Source organism: Apteryx rowi, unplaced genomic scaffold, assembly GCF_003343035.1.
Source record: "Apteryx rowi isolate R43461 unplaced genomic scaffold, aptRow1 scaffold_102, whole genome shotgun sequence".
Classification (NCBI taxonomy): Eukaryota; Metazoa; Chordata; class Aves; order Apterygiformes; family Apterygidae; genus Apteryx; species Apteryx rowi.
Window position 1 is genome coordinate 1,518,697 of NW_020447220.1, and position 24,188 is coordinate 1,542,884.

Below are 24,188 nucleotides of genomic sequence, written 5' to 3' on the forward strand. Positions count from 1 at the left end.
CTTATGAATGGAGCTCCACATATATGAAAGAAAGAGGCAGTTTTGAAGGAAGCATATCTGAAAGAAGCAAGATAAAATAGAGATGGTACGATTATTTTTATTTTATCAAGTTGCTGTAAAACTGCCAAATCCAGAAGCCTACCATTTTTGCAGTGTTTTGAAAACAAAAACAAAAAACACAAAACACAAAAACAAAAGAACCAAGAACAACTGAGCCCCGCTCAATTCTCTTCTTTAGAAAAGAGTTTGCATGCTTCTTGAGTCACAATTCTTGCAAATCCTGAAAAGGAGAGAATGGAATAGATCACAAAGCATCATCACCACAGGCTTTCATTTAAACAGATAAATACCCTTATGTTAGACATATACATGAAAGCAGTTAAAGAAAAATCTATCAGAATTAAAAAGGACCGAGAGCCTTGTTCTCACTGAGAACTAAATGCCTTATCACATCACCTTAGACAAAAGTTGCTGAACAAAAAAATAAAATTGGCAGACACAAATGGTAAGAATCCACTGTGATTAACAGAAGCTTTGTGGATCTTGACAAATGATCTATAGTGTTCAAAACCAAAGAAATGTATGTTTAAAAACAAAATCTGGAAGGAAAAAGCTGTAATTCACATGTGCTAGAGGATCACTACAAAGATCAGGTTTTACTATTGGCAATAAGAAAAAGAGGCAGAAATGAGCTAGGAGAAGCCGATGAAATACATGAGAACAGACAAACAAGCAAATTTTTCATCTCTGATTATATAGAGTACACAGCTTTTTACAAAATAAATAAAAAACYAGAAGTTTTCTAAAGATCTACATCAAAGTTTTCTTTGGAAAAAAAACCCAAACACACAGCTTTGGAGCATAATTTCTTCCTTTTCTTCCACAAAACAATAATACATAAAATTATAACTAATAATTTTATACTTTGACTCATTTATATGTAGTCAGTAAACAGTAAAACAACCAAATTTACCCTATGAGATTTTATCAGCATGGTTATGTTGATTAGAAGCATGGTCTACTACCTGCATATCTGCCAAAACGGCCCTTTTATCTGTAGAAAGCTCAGTTAGGCAATGAAGCACGTGTGTGAAGTGACATATAGCAAAATGATGGCTTTAACCTATAAGCTGAATCCATATTAAAGGCCTTCTGTAACGCATGYTGTTGCATCAGTGCTGGCTATTATCCTGATGAAAAGCTAGCAGAAAACAACATGAGTGTAAGGTATATGTCTGAGCTACGGGGCAGGTAAAGTCCACCTGCACAAGCTCTACTTGGTCAGTGCCCTGACAGGTTTACTTGTGTTTCTTTCCAATTAAAACCAGGGATTAGTTATTGATAGCTTCCAGTCAGGGTGCACATTACTACCTCCAAAGTTGTCCTAGGACCTCCAGCAAACATATATTCTACATTATACATACAGAATAAAGATGATCTTATTTTACCACATTATCTGAATGGCAGACCCATTATTAGCAACCCAGTACTAAAATTTTTCCCATACTGGAAATACTTAGGAAATTGTTAATGCTTCGCATTAGAATGATACTGCCCTGAACATCTCCAAAAACAAGCACCTAGAACTAAAATCTTGGCCATTGCAATAGCTGATTGGAGGCAACTCAGGAGAGGACATTTCCACAAATGATTGCAGCAGGAGTAAGCACTTGTGGCAAGCTGACTATCTAATATGAGTGTTTGCTCAAAAGCAGAGAGGAATTTAGAATAAAATCCTGAGGGACCAAGCAAGCAGAGAGCATGACAAATTGCCTAAGATTCTACAGCTTCTCCCATGTTTCTATAGCTCCCACCATCCGTATTGCAGCCTCATAGTGAAATGCAGCATGTTACAAAGTACTGTGCTACTGGTGAAAATGTATAGATTTAAAAACAAAGCAGCAGAATATGAATCTCTTCAGAGATGATGAATTCTACTACAAATACCAACCACTGTCACACTGCGTGCGATATTAATACCTGTCTGTGTCTGAGCTACTTCTACTATCTGTAGGGTTAGAAAAAACAGCATAAAGTACAACAAGTATTTTTACTATGCTTTGTGGTACTTAGTAATGCATAGAGGAATATCAAAATGAATGAAAAATACAGAGTAATATTTTGGTCATCATTTTCCAAACTATGGTCTTGGTCTGCCACAGCAAAGTCTACTCTCTGCAGCCTGGTTTTCTTTTCTAATGGCATTAACCCTAGTTTAACTTTATAAACAAACCCACTGGAATCATTTTATAAGATTTGTATTCATAACAGTATGAAAGAATATTGTATGAGCCCTCCAAATGAATGCRTTCATACATAGAAAGAAAAGTATATACTGAAAAACTACCTTCCATCATCAAAGCCAAGTTCATGGCTCCTAGATGGAAGAGGGCAGATGGCCTAGAGAATTTAGTTACCTTATTTTGGTATGAAAAGCATGTTCTCCTAGGAAAAACTAGAAGGTTAAAAGCCGGTTAGAAACCCAGCACTGCCAAAGGCAAGCATTCCCTTATTCAGGCACTCTTCGTGCAAAGGTCCAATATGAAGCTGATACCATTTTTAAGGTTTTAAGCACAAGATCAGAATTTTTTTTTATTATGCTCACGCTTTCCAGAAGCTTTTCAGACTACTCTGTCATATTTCAGACTACCTTTTATTTTATTCCAAGATGCATAAATACATCAGTCAGCAGCAGTAGTTAAGAGGATGTTCTTGTTCCTACGTATAATGTAGCCTTATATTACAGTTAACTGCTCTGTGAGTGACATGAAACTGGACACTGGAAAATTTGACACCTCTATGACTCCTGTCTTGTTTATGTTTTCTGTTTTAAGATTTATGCACGCTGAGCACAGCTCAGAGCAAGTATGTTACAGTCCAATGCAACTTAATGATTTTGTTACTCAGTGCCTTCTCCTAAATAACAGGCACGTCTCTGCTTCCTCGCCAGACGGGAGTGATGTCAGAAGAAATACTGTCGCGAGGAAACCCTTTCTGAAGGGCCCACCACATAACTGAGCACCTTGAAGATCTCATCTGCATTTTCTGAAAGCCGGCCCTTGGTGATTTACTCAAACACTGACAGGGCTTTCCAGCTTCTTACAAGATAAAAGAGTAGCTGTCTGTCTGCACTTTTTCATCAGTGTCATTGGATATTTCACTGTTGAATAACCCATCTCATCCAATTCAACATAGAGCAATGGAGAATAAATCAAGTCCCCGTTCTTGGTCCCCCCCATAGCTACAGCAGGCTGCCCGCGGCCAGGGTGCTTTCCGGGGTCGCCCGTTTGCACGCACGCCGGGCTGAGCTTCCAGGCAGTGCTGTAGGGCTGAGCACGCCTTCTGCTGTTAACCGTCCTTCCCTCATTCACACGCAGTTCAAGTCTGGAATAAAAGCTCTGACGTGTCAGAAGCTAGAGGAGGAAAAGGCTTACGAGCAGGAACCACTGAAATCGGGCAGACAACATAGCTGGCATGGTGGACAAAACAGAAAAGATGTTCTTCAGAGTCTGAGCGAATGAATTAAAAAAAGGTTTAAATATTTAAATGTACTAAGGACTGGAAACCTTTACTATTCCCCAATTTCCCACTTGGTAGCTCTGATATTTGGGTTCAGAAAATCCATGGCACAGTCTGACCTAGCTGAGTGTACGAGTGGCCGCCCCAGAGATGCACACCTAGAGGGATGAGCTTCAGCAGAGCTAAATGCCTGAAATACACCACAGCAAACTGTACGGAAACTCTCTATAGAGTTCTCATTCATTTTAATTAACTCATAACAGAATTGCAGCTTAGCTCAAATGGAATGTTTTTATCATAGAATTAAGGCTGGACAGAAAAACCAAAAATTTTTTTGGGCTTTGTAACAGTCTCCCCTGCTGAAATTAATAGCAAATTCATTGCTCACAGAAGACCCTGATATCGTGTTTTGTTGTTTTTTTTTTCACAGAGTGACTTTTCAGCAATGTCGGCTACTAACTTCCAGTGCTCTTATGCAATGGCAAAACCAGATCTAAAAAACAAAACAGAACAAAAAAACCCAAAACACCAAACACACCATATTCATTAGAAGTTCTCACCAATAAATATCTTATCTAGCACTTTAACTAAAGGGTAATCAATGCCATCAATCTCCTGGATCTAATGCAAAGTAGTAATATGCAAATCAGAAAAAATTGAGGAAGTATTCTGATACTTTATAATCCTGAAAATAACTGCAATTGTAAATTTTGAGAAATACCTCTAAATTAGGCAACATATATTTACCCCAAAATTCACCCACAACCTTTTTTTAATTCACTCCTTTTTTAATTCACAATTTACATTAAAAATCATGTTAAAATTCTTAATTTACAATTGAATGAACCCAGAAAACATAGTCACACTATATACTGATGCACTGTTTTACATCCGGCATATTGGTATTTTTGTATTCTTTATTAAATGGAATGGTCAGGGAAAATGATCATTTCAGTCTCTAGACTGGAAATGGTTAATGCTCATTTTCCAGTTAATAAGTTGCCTTTCTGTTAAGTCACTGTTCAGAACTGTATCTTGATTTTCAGTCACATTATTAACGTAAGATGTTATGACTACTATATAGACCATACCCTGGAGCCACAGCTAAGATAAAACAGCACTGGCACCCGAGAGAAGCCAGGTTTGTGCTTTGGTGGCAGCCACACACTGCACACACTTCATAGTCGCTCTACTTGGTGTCAAAAAGATTAAATGTTTATTGGGGTATCCATTATTTGGGTACCCCATTATAATTACTTTCGATGTGCCAAAGTTACTGTGTTTTTCTCTCAAGTTTCTCAGTAAAATCATGTTTCATTCCTGTTGGTACTCACTGCAGACCACAACAACTGACTGCTTCCAGCCGGCTTCTCATTTGCAGGGCCTCCATTCTCAGAGGCGCAAAAGCAGGTCTTTAAGATTGGACTGCTCAAAACCACTTCAAATATTTATGCGGTCAAATCTAACTGCATTTAGAAGCCTAACTCCTTCTGTGTTGATTTAGACTTTTTTTTTTTTAATTTACTAAGTCTTCTGCATCAGAGCTCAGGATTATAATTGAAGTTCTATTTAAATACAAAATACACTTGAGGCAAACGTAAATTTATGAAGGCACCAAATAAAACAGGATTATTTTGAGTGTACAGACTCTCCAAAACTAAATATAACCAGGGTATACCTAGACTAAAGAAGTCTATTTAGGTGACTGATTTATACCTAAACTGAACACAGCGAGTCAGAAATAGAGCTTCCCTTTCCTGTGACTTGCACCGATTTAGAATCCTACAGGCTGCCACGGCGAGCTAAGTAAACAGAGCACACCAGGGTTTTATGAAAAATAAGTCAGTTTTCATGAACTGCGGGAACCAAATGTGCAGTTCAACATCAGCACAGAGTTCTCATTAATTACTCATCCTGAAATAATTTATCACGGAGGTCAGCATTTTTCCCTGCTGTAAAACATTGTATTGTTTCTAAGTTAAAAATAAAAATAGAAAAACATTTTAACTTTGGTGGTTTTGTAAAACACAAGAAGGACACAAGCCATACTGCAAAATATCTCACTGTCCGGCAAAACTGGAGTCTAAACTAAGTAGATTAACCCACGCGTACGAGAAGCAGCGGTGAGCGTGATCAGGTAATATTTGCTACTGGAAGCTCTTCCCCTCTCTGGAGGGGGCAGAGGTGCTACCGCCACAGCACGTCGATCCTGCCGCGGCACGCGAGGGCAACGGGCTGAACTACAACCTCGGCTCACGCCAGACGGTCTCTGTCAGGAGGAGCTTGGAGACTCTTCTTTCCAAAAGTCCCTTGTGCTGCACATCGACGGGGAGAGCTTGGCTGCAGATTAGGGCACAAAACCGATGAAAAGAACAAAAAGGCAGGCACACGGTTCTGCCTGCAGTTGCAAGGCATTTAGAGCGAACAAGAATTACATGACTTGATTTACTTTACAAAAACTGATTAGTAAAACCCCCTGTGGATTTCTTAACTATACTGTGGAGGGATATAAGATTAGTATAGCAATTCCCATCATCAAACATATTTACTGTTAAAATATTGGATTAGTGATGTTGTTATCCACTGTTCCAGGATTATAAAGTGATTCTTTAAATTGAGCAGAAAAAAATACTGCACTCTATCATTTGTAATTAGGTTTTAGTCCGAGTGTTTTTGCCTTTCCATAAAAAGTAATTCTGTTTCCCCTCCCCCCCCAAAAGACTTTCCACTGCACACAAACAAAAAACAAAACTATAAAAGAGGAAACAAACAACTTTCCTCTTTTGCTCCTGCGAGAGAAACGGTTACACACTTGCATCTTATTGCTCCTGCCTGTCACTCATTAGTAACACCAGGTGGTAATAAAACCATATTGGTGCTAGATGTTGGTTATTTGTAAAACACATGAATCTGCATTACCTGAGATTAACAAGTCTTAATCCCCGAATACTTAACCCTCACAAAGAGCTATAAGGAGAAGATACAAACCTTCAGGATCATCATCCTCTGGGTTTCCAATGACAATGTTGTCTACACAGCATTTGTGAAGGAGGAAGAGCATGAGGAAAGGGGATAAATAAATGTGCTCATTAAAGCTATTATGCTAGATTTAGGCCAGGAAAATTGGCATAACTATACGTTTTTAGCCATTAATTTAAGCAAGTAAGAGCATCTGCAGCTGTTAGAATTAACAAGTAAACAAAAAGCTACAGCTCTAATACCACCACTTTCCCTCATTTTTGCTGTCAAAAACCTTTAGGAATCACCTGCATACAGTATTTTAGATTCTGAATAGACAGTGACGTAACAGTCAGAATAAAGAAGGTTTAAATTATAAAAATATTCTGCAACTGAATAGTGGAACTTTTACTGTATTTGCCATGCTGGCAAAATTGCCTATTTGCCACTGCTGCAGTTTTATGCTATGTAACCTTAAGCATTGTTCTTGTTCCTGATTTTGGTAAATCCTTGTTTTTTCTTGCTATATTTACCCTACCAGTAATTTGGGACAATATAGCAATTTGGTTCTGAATAAGAATAATCGGATCAAATTTGTTTCAGGACATTAGCATATAAAATTCACATTTAAAAATGGTATCAGCAAACTTCAAAATTTAAACAATCATAGATTAGCTTGACTTTAAAGTGTTCTGTGTCAAACTGACCATAAAAATAGAGCCTATAAATAGGTATTCTTAACTGCTGTAGCTCTGTACAGCCTTGACAGGCTTTATCAGCTAAATGTTTAATCAGGCAAAGCAGCAAAAAACCCCACCATAACCACAGAAATGGATGGTATTTTAACATTTAAATAAAGCTTGTAAACCAATGACAAGCCTATTTGGGCAACTACTACCACCCATGTTCTTTATCTGGAAAAGTCGTGTCCCAGATTTATCAGTCAGAGATCACACAGAATGAGTGTCTCATACTTAATTTTCCAGACAGTAACATCAGTTTCTACTCACTGAGTTCCCGTAAAGAGACATAGAAAACTGCAAGTTAAAAGGCATAGCCAGGAAAAAGGATTCCCACTTTGGCAATGTCCTATTTCTTTAATTTATTAAAGAAATAAATATTTCTTCAGTTAATTAAATCACAGCTAAAAAAAGAAAAAAAAAAAAAGAATAAAAATTAGCCTGATAAAGCACTATAGTTCTCTGTTTTTCCTGTAATTGGAGAGTTTGGTTTCAAATTTGTCTTGGCTACTTCTGTAAGATGAAACCCTAACAAATATCAGAAACCAGGATGACAACAGAAGGTGGAACCTACAGAGTTTTCCCTCCTTCCTCATAAAAAGCACCGTTTTTTTTTCTCCAGTAAAACCCCTATGTGAAATTGTCCAACTACTAATACGTATCAGCTTCGCACTTCCTAGATATTAGGGAACAGATGTGGTACTTCTTGCTTCACTGACTGTTTGGCCCTGAACACTGAAGCTGTGCTCTCAGCTATTTTTTTTTCACTCTCTGTTGATAAAAATGTATCCCAAAGCAACTCTGAACATTGAACATGCAGTAAGGAGCCCAAGAAAATGTAATGATTCTTTTATTATTATTAAGTAGACAAAGGGGTGAGTGTCTCCCCTTAGGAAACAACCAAAAAACACACTTTCATATAAACAGCACTTTCTTGTAAACAGAAGTTGTTTTTACTCAGGGTTCGTTCCAGTGGATTTTAAATATATTCCTCCTCCTTTTAGAGTTGGGAACCATTTGCTTTATGAGCACCATTTGGATCATTTGCCTGTTGCTCATAAAATAGACAAAGCCTTTATCCATGCCATGAATTTTTACTCACTTTATACAAAATATCTAAGGAGGGATTTGCAGGAGCCAGAATTACAGGCATGGAAGAATTAACAACTAATTTAATTTTCTGCTACAATAATGGCTCCAGCAGTTTTTGATTTTGTTGATTACATCTCTTCTCGCCACAAAACAAAAAAAAATATGGGTGTTAGCTTCTTTGATTTTTTTTTTTTAAAGCAACAGTTTTTTCCCCCCCAAAAAGTGAATAAGAGTGACAAAAATATTTTGCATGTTTTAATTTGTGTAGCTATAACACAAAGCAGTGGCAAACGCAGCTGTCAGAACCGATCACGTAACAGGGTGACCGTGTACACGCTCAGGAAGAACGAAGATCCTCTTCAGCACCGGCACAGTCGCAGGTGGTGTTTCCGTGACTCCGAGGCCTTGCTGACCCCGCGCCATCAGCGGTGCCGGCCGCAGTCTCGCAGCCACCAYGGCCAAGCAGCTGCAGCCACCAAGCCCCGGCCGCTGCGTCTCCTCTGCTCGCAACTCGGAAGCCAAAATCCGCGCTTCCTGGCCAATAAATTGGACTCCAGCCCTAACTCCAGGCTCCGCCACACAGGCTGCAAACAGGGAGCCAGGAGGAGCCCGCGAACCGGCCCACAGCGATTCCTTAGCGGCTCGGCAGCAGCGGCCCGACTGGCGCACCTTCCCCAGCAGCTTTGCGCCTGCGCGTCAGGAGTGACGGCCTGTCCCTGCCCTCGCACCGCAGCAAGCTCCCGCGGTCCTGCGCGTAAGCATCAGTGACCGCAGACGCAGGTGGAAGCAGGCTTAATTACTGCCGTTAGCAACTGCCCGGATAGAGGTGTTCTGCGTTTCGGCTATGCAGTACCCGCGAGCAGCCAGGGCACGCTCTACGCCTGGGACCTGTTACTTCAGTAAGGGGGCAAGAGCCTACGTTTTGCAGAGACAGCTGAGGGACTTCCCTCAGCCTGGGTATTTATGGGTGACTGGCGCCTTCTCGTATGCAAGCAGGGGAACACAAGCACGGATACCACGTATGCATGACCGCAGTGAAGAACTCGCCTTTTAAGAACTACCAGCAATGACATCAAATGTAACTGACTTCATAGATTTTACCAAAAAAGCCTGCACAGTCAGCACCACAACTAATAAAAAACTGCACTCAGGTATTGATGAAGTTAGTAATACTAGAGATGTGCGTTTTTCCAAATGCATATACTGCATTTGCCACAAGCTTTCAAAGTAAGCATGCCTCTAAAATAAGCATGAGTTCTAGGATTTCCATACATGTAGTTTGTAAGAACTGGAGACTAACTAAATAGGTGATTGCTTGCTTGGGCAGAGTGTTTACAGGCTAAGGACAGCAGGCAGAGCCCACGCAGACTACAGCCACACTGTAAGTACAGACGGGGTGCTACCTCCGCCTGGTCCTCTCCCTCTTTGCCAAAGACCAGCTCTCTGCACAGCCCAAGTAGGCACATGGCTACGACAGCAACTTCTCAGCGTGCAGAAGACAGCTATAGATTTCCCGGCCGACCTTAACACCGAGTGGACTCTGCAAAGCAGAGGTGGGTGTTGCTTCCATCAGGAAGAGACACTGCAGCACATGAATTACAAACATGGTAGCTGCTGAGGGAGAAATGTCCTCACATCCACGAAAAGCAGCAGCTGTCTTCCCCTGGCAGAAGTTGCAGGAGAAGCCTGATTCCCCAGGTTGCTCTTCCTGGACCTCCCATATCTCCACTCTGCTCCAGCTCCCCCTCTTGCACAGTCCCAGTCCTTACCCCTGCAACAGCAACAGCCACTTTCACCTCAGCTACTGAGGAGCCGTGAACTGGCTCTCTCCTTCCCTCCCATCATCCCAAAATCCTCATAGTTCAATGTACAGCACAGTAAACTGATGCACAGGGAAAAAACAGCAAAAATGGCTCTGGATTCCTGTGTGCAAGAAATTTGTAGTAACTGATTTGCTCAGGTAAATACACAAATGCAAAGCCCATACATCTAAGACACTTTGTGTTAAGGAAGGTAAATATTGCACGAGTCTCTCCATTTCTCTTTTTGCATGACTAAGTACCACTTCCTTTTTGGATCGATCCTGATGATGCAATAGGTTGATCTTTCAGAGCTTCCCTTCAAAATAACACTCCACGAATTTAGTTTCTACACCAGAAAATGCTCATGGTTTCTTGACACACTACTCAGAACTAGCTTTGTTCTAAGTTTCTGTTTTGCCACTGATTTTGACCTGAGTTACAGTGGTGTATGTTAAAAAACAGAGCAATATAACAGTGCAAAGTTTTGTAAAATCCTAAGTACGTAAGCGACACAAACTGAGGTTAAGATAATGCTGGCATTTCTACCTTGGAAAAAAGCTGAATCGGATCCCAAGAGTTTAACTGAAAAAGAACAGTACAAATGGTCCTGATTGCCAAACACTGAAACAAATCGTTTTGACACGCGATGCCAAGAACCACACAGCTACATATTGCACTGCTTCTTTAGAGCCCCAAATTGCTTGATTCAATTAAGACTTACAGAAATCATCGTTAAAGAACATAATCAGAAAAGTTGTTTCAGCCTACCTGTGGCTGAGTCCATGGCTCCAAGGTTGTTTCTTTTAAAGGAGTTTGTGGCCTTCCCATTTCTTTTGTGTGCTTTTAGGAAAGAAAAGTATGCATCAGGTTATCCGTTCAACAACTCCATCAGCATTCAGCATTAATTTCCCTTATGGGAATAAAACACTACTCATGCACAAAATTCATACAAAATAATCATAATAAATCATGACTGCATTCATTTCAAGTAGACTACAGGTCTGGTATTTTTGCAGCTAAGTAACCTAATCTTGATAGAGTAGCTTTTACTTTCAAGGAGGGCAGGGGAAGAGACTGGCAGCGCTCACAGATTCACTGTGCTAAACAGCAATCTAGCATCAACTCTTCTTTAAAACTTATTGCCACCCCATTTTACAACAGCAGTCACGCATAAAGATAATAGAAAGCTATTTTCATTTGTGTATCTGCAGTGGATGGTTACTAAGTGATTACAAAAGTCACCAAATAGTTACAGATGAAAAAACCTCAGACATAAAGATCAACTGATTAGCCAAGTATTCAGCAGCAGGATCTSAAGGAGAATTCAACTCAACTCCAGTTTCTGTGTTGCTTCCTCCCTAGATTGTGCTATGTTGAATATATATCTTGAAAAAAGGACATAGACTACAGTGGAATTAAATTAAATAGGTGAACTGAAAGAAATATTACGGAAGAATAGAATGTTAAAAAACCCTACTCCCTAAAAATTAAGGGACAAAACAATTTGCCACCCCCATTATTTTAAGTCTGCATTGTATCTTCAACTTTACACTACCTTGGAATTTTTCAAAGATTGACTTCAAGTACAAAGTCTATATAATCACATAGATTAAAGTAGTCTTCAAAGAATTAGATTTGCTAACTCTTCACATTCCCAAGTTCTTTAATATTACCAAAGCATCCTGTAAGTACTCGCTAATGCATGCAGAATGTATCCTGCTCCGATGATAAGTGTGGAAAGTTTTTTGAGCGTTGGGACTGATGTGCTGCTTCAGGCTTCAGACAACCACTCCTGAACCCTTATATGGGTACACCAGACCTACTATATTTAATGGATCTTAAGGTAAATAGTTAAGCATCATTATTAATTACCATTATAAAAAGCTCACTACCTGTTTTCAAGAGCTTCCTGCTTTATACCACAGAACTGCAAATTCTATACATAAGACAGGATCTGACTTTCCGGAGTGGATATTGGCATTCCCTCCTTTTAAGTTGCTCCAGACAAATTTCCCCAGGCAGGAACTTTACACACTGTAGGGGAACTTCTCGCATTTCAGCACTGCTGCACAAATGCAGACAAGTCGCCTCCGTTTCCTCTCTCCAATTTCTCTCAGTTGCTAAGTGGGAACAGGGAAATTCACAGAAGTAGGGCCTCTGCTGAAAGACACTACTTAAGGGCCAGGCTTTTTAATAAAATCCTTCCTCCTCCTGAAACACAACGTCTCTAACATACTACCTTTTGGATAAGACCTTTGACAACACGCAGTATAAACAGCACCTTATCCAGGTCTCAGATCGGAGTGATCTAAATGCCCACAGAGACAGAAAAGGCTGACTAGGAGAGGGAGTTATATGCCATTGATTGGCTGTCATATGTAATAAAATACGATCATTTAATAGGAAACATTTTTAAAAATACAGAGTTTGTGGGCAACTTCCGTTAGCCTGGAACATTCACAGGGCTCATTTCAAAAAAAACCACCTTATTAAATGGCTATTTTGTTCTGGCAGTTTGGATTGCTTGTAATAATAGACTGCAGGCAATCATTCTTACCATTTTTTGTGATGTTATATTTTGGAGTAGCAACTGAACATGATTCAATCTTGAAATAAGACAATAAATGCATTTTCAAAAGAAAAATAACCACAGATTTAGTGAATGCTAAACAGAGTGAAAATAAATGCACCTTGAAAGGGAAGGTTGCGTTTTTCATGTAGTAATCAAGCATCAAAGGGACTGAAACACATCCTGACAATTATTAAACATATCAGTTGTGGTGCCAAGATACCATAACAATTCCACATAGGACATCCTGCTATGAACTGACATTAAAAAAAAAAATAAAAATCATACTGGTTCTGTAGAAATAATTTTCCTTGGAACTCTGCAGTTTTTATACCACATTAGTCTGATTAAGTATATTTTAGAGCGGAGAGGAAAAGGGAAAAGCAAATGTATGCATTCATGAAGAAAAGGGCCGCAAAAGTACATTTAGGTGACACAGTGCTCTAAGCTCTTGTCTTACAATTGAACGCTTGCTCCAAACCCCAGGTATGACTGAGGGATCGCCAAGCACAGCCAGGTAGATATTCTAAATATTATAGGTCAGCACCCACATTCTTATAAAATCAAGATATTTACCTCATTGGGGTTATTTCACATGTCAATAAGTAAAACTTCCAAAAACGTTCATAAACTGGGTCGAGCAACAGGTGAGGCAAACACAAGTACAAACACAAGTGATCAGCTCCCACGTTTGCATTGAGCGCAGCCTTTCTGAAGAATTAGTACAAAGCAAGTAGCCAGGCTGCATCTTGCCACTAAGAGAGTTACCTAACAAACAGCAGTAATTTTCCTTTTCTAATATCCAGCCTAGACTCTGAAAGGTTCAAAACAAGCAAAGTACTTCAATGTTGCTGAAAAACAAACCAGAAGATTTGCTAGTGAATCCTATTGAAGCTGTATTGGATAGCTACAAAGATAATATGCTTCCTCCTACTGAACTTGTTGCTGAGACAAAGCAAGAAATGAATACAACTTTAAATGTGTATGTACGGAAGCACTTGTATGTGGCTATAACTGTGCAGAGAGAAAAGCAACCATCAAGATACCACATACTCCTCCTTGGACCAAAATTTCCTGTCTTTGCTTAAGATCTTTTTGACCAGAATTAATTTTTCAAGAGTCATTAAAATACTGTATTTGCTCCAGTTGACATATTTTGAAGCTCATTTTCAACTTGGCCAGGGTCCATAATTTCTCTTGGATAGTAATAAAAAAGGGCATTTGGGTAAAGAAAAAAAAAAAGCAAACACTTCTTTTACTTTCCCTAGCTTCTCCAATAATAATAGGATTAATTAATGAAACTGAAAAAAAAAATACAGGCTATCCTTCTATGGCATTAATAAGTTTACAGTCATGTGTTGTCTGCTTCCTGCTACAGGCAATTCCAGAAAAGTGGACAGAGGCAGGTGCGCAGGTAGTTTCCTGCTCCTCAAAGGATAACGCTTACTCTCAGACGTCCTTCCAGCCTTCAGTCACCTCCTGATCCTGAATTTCTTACAGACTCGCACCTTCAGCTCTCCCCCACTGACCGCCTGCTGTCTCCCCGGGCCRGCAGGCAGGCAGCACCCTCCGCCCCGCCGAGGGTGATCGCCACAACGGTGCGACACACCACCACCAGAGCAGAACCAGGCAGGGCCGATTTGGGGCAACCACAGGGCAGTCAGCAGCCTGCATCCCACAGCATAAGGAAGAAGGAGAAAACAAGCAGCAACTGCCTTCTCCCCCTAGAGACTTTCCACACAAGGAGAATAAAAACTGTTTTGACGATTCAGTAGAACCGTTTACATGTAGATCTCAGTCTGATCTTGCGAAGTTAGGAATTGAGCTCTACGAATGAAAAGCCCCACCACACAGCACAGACCTGGTCTACCCCGGAGAACCGGGAAGTGTATTTGCATTACCACTTCTCATTACAGAAGAAAAATGGACATGAAGCAAATTATACATGAGCTGTGACTACACACAAAATAGCTTAAAATTGACTAGCACTAGTACTGTTAACTAGCAGTATATCTGCTGCACAGTGGAACTCAGCATGCTGCAAGACTCCCATAGTGCAAACCTTAGGCTGAACGACATGCTGCTGTAGCAATTGGGCTTCTAATATACAAGCTACCAACCTACAACTTGCTGATACACACGCACAGATTCTTCATGGATTAGATAAGTAGCACTCATTCCAAAAAAAAAAAGAAGAAAAAAAAGTGGTAATGATAACCAATCCTTCAGCAAGCTTCCTCCTGCACAGATAAAGAAGCATTTGCTAAAATTAGGTATTACTTTTGGAAGCCTCTCTCCTACCATTTTGCTTGGAGCATCTTCCTACAACCTTCTGCAGTTTCCATGATTACTCAAAAGAAACAACAGGAATATGGCCACAGTCTTTTGTTTATGTTCCCTCTACCTCCTCAACTTGACATTCAAGTTTTGCACATAGAAGAAAATTATACTCATAATGAGATAAAGATGGAATGATTTCAACCTGGATATTACCTTTTGGTTTCAGCAGTGCCATTAAAGCTCCCTTAGCTCTTGTACATGCACAGATTACAGTTTCTCGAGCAGGCAGGCATGACTTTGAGAATAAATTAGGTTCTCTTCACGTCTGACGAAAGAGCTGTCATTTCTGTGACAAGCCAGCCGCCCTTCCACAAGTGCGCAGAGCACCCGCGCGACTCCTCCAACACCTCCAACACCTCTCATCCAACAGCTCCGGCCCCAGCATTCCCCCTCAGCCTGTGAAAAGCAACAGTCGGCGGAACAATTCGCAGCCTTACACTACCATGCGCTCACCAGTTAACCCGGGAACTTCGGACATCGGTTGTTTGCTGTCGTACCCCAATCCCAGTTCATACCCGCAGTCTTTCCCCCACTTGTCTTATTCTCTTGCCATGCTAGTTCTCACGTTCTTTCCTATGTCACCTTTAAAAATTTCCTTCCAGAACCAGCTTAAAGCAGTGGGTCCCCAAAATTCGGTTTTGATACAAAGTCAAGGTGGCAGGCTGCTTCTGCCACAGAAAGGGAAGGCAGAGGGAAAAGATTGGAGCTGACACCGATTTGGGGAGTCGAGGGCGACTTGTTCTGTTCTACATCAGTACTTGTCATCCTGCGTAGCTGCCCTGGTTTAGGCACAGCTATAGGCAAAAAAGACAGGAAACCGCAGAAGGTCTTATTGACTTTAACAGGTTTCCTTTATCTTAGTAAACCCTTTTGCCCACTGGGAAATGCACTGTTCCTGCGAACTATTCCCTACGGCCAGCCAATCCTATCTCTCCACAGCTAGTCCAATTTTCAGGTATTTTCAGTGAAACAGTGAGAAAGAAGTTTTAGTTTGTGGAGCCATCATACAGCCAATCACATCTGTCTCCCACCTTACCATCTAGAAATTACCCTGATCAATTATGCCAGCAGTCAATACAGTCCAGCGGAAGGGCCAAGTAGTAAAAATACTGTGCACAAAATATTTTGCTGATACTTGGAATTTTCTGTCTAGTTGGAGCAGCAAAACAAAGCTTTAATATTTAATCAAAGGAGTTATTAAATCTTATTTAAGGAAAAAATGAAATTCATCATGAATATTTCTTGTTGTTTATTAGGAACAATAAGTTAACAAACATACAACTACTTATGACAACTTGACAGGTAATATCTTCCAAAGATATTCCAAATATATATTCTGAATATCTTCCAAATATGCTTCCAAAAATCTACAAGAGAAAATAAATCATAAGATAGATTCCAAAAGGTTATGAAAGTCATCATTTTAAGACAGACTTCATTTTTATTTTTAAGATGCCACAGCAGTGGTCTCCTTTCTGAAATAAAAGGTGAAGTCTCTTGTGCATTTGAGACAATTCAAACTAATTTTATAACAACTATACGTGAACAGAAGATCTCCTCCATCCTCACAGTATCCTTGCCCTCCAGCATTCAGTTCCTGGTGTCTGCACAGGTTAGGAGGATCCATAACAAGGTACTGCTAATTTATTCAACCTGTTTTCTCCAGCAGGTTCAGCCCCAGTCTCTCTCTGCCCTGTGACCATCTAGGATCCTGCCCTGCCAGTCCCACCACAGGTCAGGAAAGCAGGATGCAAGCGATGAGGAAGAAGGATGCTCATTCACTCGGATTCATGCCAGCAGCCACCTAACTAGCCCTCCCTTTTGCCTCTCCCTCTCTGAGGTACCCGCAGCCGGCTACGTTCAGCAGCTTCCCAAGCCATCGCTGCCCCGGCCCAAGCCCCGAGCTGCCAGGCAGCCGCCTCTGATGACAGATGCCCAATGTGAAATTGTGGCAAAGTCCTTCCTTCTTTGTCAGAAAGGAGTTAAATTATGCTCAGTTGAAGCCTCACTCTGTTTCGTGACCTGCGGTTCCAAAATAATCTTAGTAATATCTAGTAACTTAATGCATGGATATGACTATTTTTTAATTGTTGCTATTAAATAAGGCTACCAGTTTTCTTTCAATTCTTAACTATCGCTACAGGCTGCAAACAGAATTAATTCTTGCCCTCAGACTTTTTATTCAGATACTAAATACTGGATGTATTTAGCTAGTAGTCATCTTTTTTTTAATCCCACTTCCTATTGATAGGGGTTTTTTTTTCCCCTCACAAACCCTGGATTTATTAGAGTTTAAAAAAAAAAAGTTATGACACGACAATTTTGTTTTATGTATTTTGCTTTCTGGAAAAGCCCTAAAATTATCTAGATGGATACTACCACCATACTAATGGTTATTGATTGCTGTGAGAAGCAAAAGCAGACTGAAATTCAAAGATAATATGATGCATTTTTCTCTGGTGCCTTGCAAAATTGCTACAGCAGCATTGTCTGACTCAAAGTGTTTCACTTCTGCACTTTACAGGAAAGGAAAAAAAAGTGCTTTATGAAATTGTCTTTCAAGTTTAAATATTGTATTGCTTAAAGTGAGATTTAGGAAGCAAACAGCAAGAGATATTTTGTAAGTAGTATATTAACTATATTACATTAAGAATGTCTTGTCAGGATTATCATGTGTTTGGGGGCGGCTTTTGTCGTTTGTAGTTATGTTTAGAATATACTCCCAAGAGCTACATTTTTTAGACAGAAGCTGCAGAGTCTACTGTTTTTCTGTCCCACATCGTATTCAAGAAACCACGTATACTAATTCCACTGTCGATGGAGAACATCTTTATCATCACACGAGACAGAGAAACGCTATAAGCCTGGGAAGGAGCTTATCTCCATTAACAATGTCTCTTTCTTGCCTCTAAGTTGATTTCAGGTAATTGGATTCCTGCAGTCCTCTCTTCGAGCCCCCTAAGATCCTTCATGGGAAAGGCAAATGGAAAAGAAACACAAGGTTACTTTAAGTGAAAAAAGTATAATGTGACAGATTGCTAGAACAAATTATTTTGTTCCATATTTCTAAGCTTTATATAAATATGAAAATAAATCTGTACGGCTTCGAAGAAAATATATGGGAAAACCACGGGACAGCTGAAATCAAGGCGTTAGTAATAATTCATGTGGGAGTGTTTCTGTTTTGTGTTTAAGAAACACGTTTGGTCTGCCTTTTACCAAAGAACAGACAGACAAGTCAGGAGACGGAGGGATCAGCCAGGAACCCGCAGCCTCCAGCCCCGGAGGGGGCTTGCGACCACCTCCCCRTGCCAGGCAGCAGCCTGCAGTCACCGCCTACACAACTGCCATACCGTTTGGCTGTAACGATCGCTACTCCATTTCTGAAGATATCAGAACGCCTCGCGATGTTGCTATGCGTCCTCCCAGTGATTCCTTGGCCTCAAAAGCCACAATTTAACCCAGCAAGTCTCTAATGGTTCTGCCAACAGGCAGCTGTTATCTTGCAATTACCTCTTCAAAGATGCGATAAATCACCTACTGCATATCCAGGCAGACAGCCATCGTAAGGGCACGATTTCCAGAGGTGCTGCACACCCACAGTCTCCATCGTTTAGAGCTGTTTGCTATTACTTTAGAAAAAAATCGGCCCCTCACTTACTAGTATTGCTCCAACACACCGCCGAGGGATGTGGGTGTCTGGCAGGAGACGGGAATGGGAGACGCGGGGAGGGCGCAGGGTGGAGGCTGAACGACTCGAGCATACTAGGAAAGCTCAGAGGTTTAACAAAGCCTGACATGAGATTTGCCAGATGGTTTTGTACCGGATTGTAAAACTTTAAACTAATCTTCATTTAAGAGTTTTAAGGGCTGTATCCCTCTTATAAAGCCTCTTGCTCTTTTGCCTGGTTGATTCTGGTAAATTATAGATCAGACTTTAGAAAACTGCTTCCATGAACAGCAGCTCCTTAAATCTCAGCTAAACTGAGCAAGAAGATTACATGTTATTATGATGTAGCACAGCAGGATTTTTCTACAGCAAACATAATGATGTAGAGAAGGATAAAACTATCATTCTGTGCAAGGAGGTCACCCGCGGAAGAACAATGTCTGTCACGCAGCCAGCGAAGCCAGGCACCGGCAACGTGCACGGGGCAAATTCTTTTTCTTAATGGTTCTAGAAAGAAACCCAATCATAAGCAAAACCCAGATCTATATTTCAAGATTCAATGATCAAACATCTTACAGGAAAGGAGATGTCAGCTGAGAGAAACGATTCCAAACATTACTAGAAAAGGTATTTATTTCAAGGGTACTTTTAGGGCAAATGCATCCCACTGGTTTTAGGTAAGGAGAAGGGATTTTCTCCGAGTCCCCAGTGAAATGTCAGATACTGCATGGGGTATTAAAAATTAAAATGCCCACTAATCTTACAAGTGCACACATGCACTTTTAATTGTAAGTCAAAAACACTTCACATGGACACAAAGCACTTCACAAGCACAAAGCAAAGTCAGTAAACTAAAAGCTAGAAACTCTTTCTACCTGCTAGCAGTATTTGTACTTTTACACAGTATCTTCACAATTACTCTGTTCAAACTAAAGTAGAGGGAATTAATATATTTTAGTCACTAAATGATGACAAAGTTGAAGTGGGTCAAAAAGGAAAATAAAAGCCAGCATTTGGTAACTAGCAATAGCAAAATTTCAATAACCAGAAGTTGAGACCATCAAGTTCCAAGACTTGATATAGTAATTTTTATTAAACTTGTGACCTAACAATCTTCTGAACAGCTGATGCAAACATTTAAGCCTGTTCAGCTTTGAGTCAGTATTGAATTTGCTCTCATTTTCTGTACATGATTTTGAATGCAATATAATAATGTCAAATGACTTCCTTTTCTCTTTTTAATTGAAACATTATTTCCTGCACATGAAAGCTTTAGACTTAAAAGCAATCAGGTGTGATATTCACAGCTCTGGGCATTTTGAAATGTCATGCACAGGAATTACATGGATTTATCCTAAAGCTCTGTGTAAGAAAGAGTTTCAGCATTTTGGAATGCCTTATCTCTCATACTATGTTATTCAAGACCTCTGTTGTTCAACTGATTTCATTACATTTAAGTAACAATACGATACTGTGTTTCACATCTGCTTTAGCCTGCACATTGTTGCTAATGTATTTAAACAATAAATTTCCCCAATTTCTGACTGTAAGAGCAAAAGTATTGCCACAAACTCAGTTCATCCTAATGGAGCAAACCTACTTTAATTTTTGATAAAAACTGAACTTTTTTTCTAGTTTGTATATGTAAAAATTTCAGTGGTAATAGCTGATAAAACATTCTTGCACTGCATGTTCTGACTCAAAAGTATTTACATATATAAAACTAATGTGACATTATATGCCAAGGTATTCTCACATCAAGTGAAAGAAAAAACCCATAATACCAAATAGCTTGTTTCAGTTGCTTGAGCTCTATTTAGCTTTTAAAGAATGAATATAAATGTACACAAATGCATTTCGTGACTCAGGTATAAAGCATCATGTTAAAAATGTAGTACATGGTAGCAAAACCAGGAATTTTTTTTATATTTTCTGCATATTTTCTCCAGAGTTCCTAAGATCAGCTTTTCTTGTTGTATCCCTTCACAAAATAGTTGTTCCTTCTGAAGGTTAGCCAGAAAACAGATACTGTAACCTCTGTCGGTATCCGCCCTGTACAAATGGCTGTTTTCTCTAGGGCTTGTTGTCCTCTTTCTCTACAGCGCGATAAAGTTACATTTTACAGAAATCCAGCTTCCTATAGCATTTGCAATTTAAATTGCGCTCTCTCTATATATAAAGTCTGAACTGCATAATAGTGCTAAATGCTAAGTCTTCTTAGTTTTTTTACTTTATTAATACAAATAAACTAAAATTACATTATCTGAGCCAGCCAGGACATGGCTGGTGGAGAGAGGCCTGAATGGGAATCTATAATGCTGATTACAGCCAGGAGACAACGGCTGACAAAGTTCTGGGCTTTCAGCTTTGAAGTGTGGCAGAACTAAGGAAAATACGCCACCTTAAATTAGCTTTTCCAGAAAGTTGATAAATAGGCTTACTCATAAAGAGCAGCAAGACTAATCTGCAATTCTCTTGACATTAGAGACAACAAGATCTATAGAATCCTTGTTGGATCATCAGCTTTTTTCATTTGATGTCATCCTATTTATATTCCTTATCCCCAACTGCGCCTATTTGTCATATAAAAAAAGGTTGGATTTTTCAAGTGCATATTGTAGTTCTTAGTTTATGAAGCAAAATAAAATGTCAGATTGTTCTTTAGGTGGCAAGAATATGCCCAGAACAGGCACATGTAACATAAATAATCCCTTAAGAGATACAAAAATACTTTTTGAAATTGATTTTTCTCTTATCAAGTCTCTGAGTAAAACTTTAAGCATGTATCCTAACTTGTTGAACAGAATTCAAACTGAATGCAAACATAGTATTACTTGTAAAACAGGGAGGAAGAGGAAAACATGTTTAGGAGTCACCAAGGGTTAAGCATCTACTGATCTTAAGGTAAGAGTAGGTCCTTCTACTCTCAGGTAGATGGGTCTAAGGTAGATCCATTATCCTGCTCAAATCAAGAATGTCTATGGGCTTTATCGGCAGAACTTCTGAAAAAACATATCTGAGGCTTCTTACAAGAACAGACATATGTAATCACATTATTCTCCTTTCATTTGTTACTTTACATGTGGCCAGGATGGAGTTTGAAATCTAAATATTATTGTAGTAAAATTCCTTTAAAGTTGTATGACAGTCTTGTTGACCAAAATAAACTGGTGCCTGTCTGCCTCTCTGCAACTTCTTGCTTTTCCTTGGACAACTATGAAAGTCAGCTTTACATCAAGAAAAGCAAAATAAAAATATTAGGCTACTACTAAAGGCTACTATCTACAGACATCCACAAAGTGCCATCACATTTCACCTATTACTCAATGTCAAGGCCCCCATTCTTCACCCCATGTCAGGAATCACTTCTGATGTTACAAGAAAAATTCTACTGTGGTATTGCACACTCCACTGTGCCAGTGGATTTTGCCATCAAGGAAATAACAACGCCATTTCAGGAAGACTTTTGAAATTCTAACTTGGGTTTTTTTTCAGCCAAATGTAATAAATAGTATCATTATGAAATTACTTCTGTTACTGACCTAGGCCTGCCTGGTGCACCGCCCTCCTGAAAGGCAGGAAGCCCGAATCCTTCAGGCGCCGGGACAGGCTGGAGTCGTCAGCCCGCACGGCCGCCTTGGAGCAAGAGGCTTTGGAAGTGCTGAGGGACTTGCAGAGGACACACCGTTGAGGCCAAGGGAAAACCTGCCCTAGTTTCACTGATGCTTGACTGTCTCTGTATTATGGTAGATTTGTATGCTAGGGTGCAAAGTCAGGCTCAGAAGCACTCTCAGGTTTTTGTTTTGTTTTTAAACACATTGGTATACATTATGGGCCCACAAGACAGATTCAGGGAAGTTACCATAACATAGAAGTGCTCTCATCCTTGTCTAGACATCATTACAAGACTCCTTGGCCCAGACATGGGGATGGCCTAAAAGCTTAACTGAATCTAAGCATTGCCTCTGATGCATGTGTTATTTTATGTCCATACTCTAATGAGAAACATACTTCAAATGCACCATACACCACGGGCAGACTCCAGCCACAGCAGTCACACCTGGCTCCATGGTCCTCCACCACCACGGCAGCAGCGTGCAGAGGGGCACCAACCAGCAAGCCATGGGGACTACACGGTCCCAGCCTGTGCTGATGCCCCAGGTGCTGCAAAATGTTATTCCTGTTGTAACCGAAGACAGTTAGATAAATCTTGGAGAGTAATATAATGAACATGAAAACCAACCAAACCAACCAACCCACACGCTCACCAAGGGCGGCTGGAGAGGAAGGACTCTCCAAGCGAGGTGGGAATTCAGAACACAAAGGTGGTCCGGAGAGACCCAACTCTCCTCACCATGGGGCCAGGCAAGTACAGGCATTTGTCATCACTGAAGAATGTAACTTATTCCTATGCAGAGAAATTGTTTCTTCTCTTTGGGAGGGGGGAGACAGGGGAAACAGAGAGAAAGAGAAAACAACCCACTGTGTAGTGCCTGAAATCAAATCTTTCATCAATGAAATTAAATTAATTTAGGCAGGTCACTTTCTGCTAATAATGACTGCACTGGGCAACTTTAAACACAATCCTTCTGTAGTAAAACCCAAAAACCAGTTGATAATAGTATCAATCCTCTGGAAGCATCACTATCCTCATTTTTAAAATGGCAAATTGAAGAGCAATCACCCCAAAAGTTATTTTAAAGCAAGAGACAACCTGTATATCCCAAATTATATTCCTTATGGCAAGAAGAAAGAAAAAAAACACCCTCTCTTTGTTAAGATTGGGAAGAAAACTATTGTCATAAAATAATACATTAGAACATTCAAAGCAGATTTCATAGTATAAAAAATAATCTGCAAGACATCTTTCAAAACAGATGCACYTCACACACACTCTGCCTCTCACAAACGCACACTCAGATTTCCAGAGCAACTCCTAAATTAAAATATTTTGGATGGTCTACATGGAAATGATTTTTGTTATATACTTTAATAAAACACCATCTGTTATACTGTAGAGGATACTCTTATTAAATGATGCACTGCATAACTCAAGTTATTTTCTAAGTTATTGCAAATAATTCTTTTTCTGCCTCCGACTTTCCTGCAATATTACAGGCATGTGGCACATGAAATCTGAACAAATGAGTTGGGTGATTTGATACCTCAGTTACAAGTTCTGGTTCCTAAGCAGACAAAAATGAAATTCTTGGAATTTCAGCCTTTTTGCTAAAATGTTAGTAAAGGTATTTTTAACGCTGAATCCAAAACATGATCCTAACATGTATATATACGTGGTCTAGCTAGTTTGGACACCAAAAGTGTCCAAAAGACATGGTAGCAGAGACCTCAATTTGAGGCAGGTTACAAAGAAATAATTTATATTCTATGGCAAGCTTTGCAAGATTTAATACTCCACTTCCCCTTTTCCCCTCCCCCCCAAATGCCATGTATTGTTAGAAGAAACTGCAAAATAACAGGAATTTCCATTTTCAGAT

The 24,188-nt window shown here is 39.9% G+C and overlaps 1 protein-coding gene across 1 annotated transcript in view; it reads right to left on the minus strand.

The window, feature by feature from the left end:
- LOC112965731 (protocadherin-11 X-linked-like) overlaps positions 1-24,188 on the minus strand; it is a 341,170-nt gene that overhangs the window by 117,509 nt on the left and 199,473 nt on the right. The window contains exon 3 of the mRNA XM_026065031.1: positions 10,880-10,941. Coding sequence (XP_025920816.1) covers positions 10,880-10,941 — 62 coding nt within the window. The remainder of the gene's footprint in view (positions 1-10,879; positions 10,942-24,188) is intronic.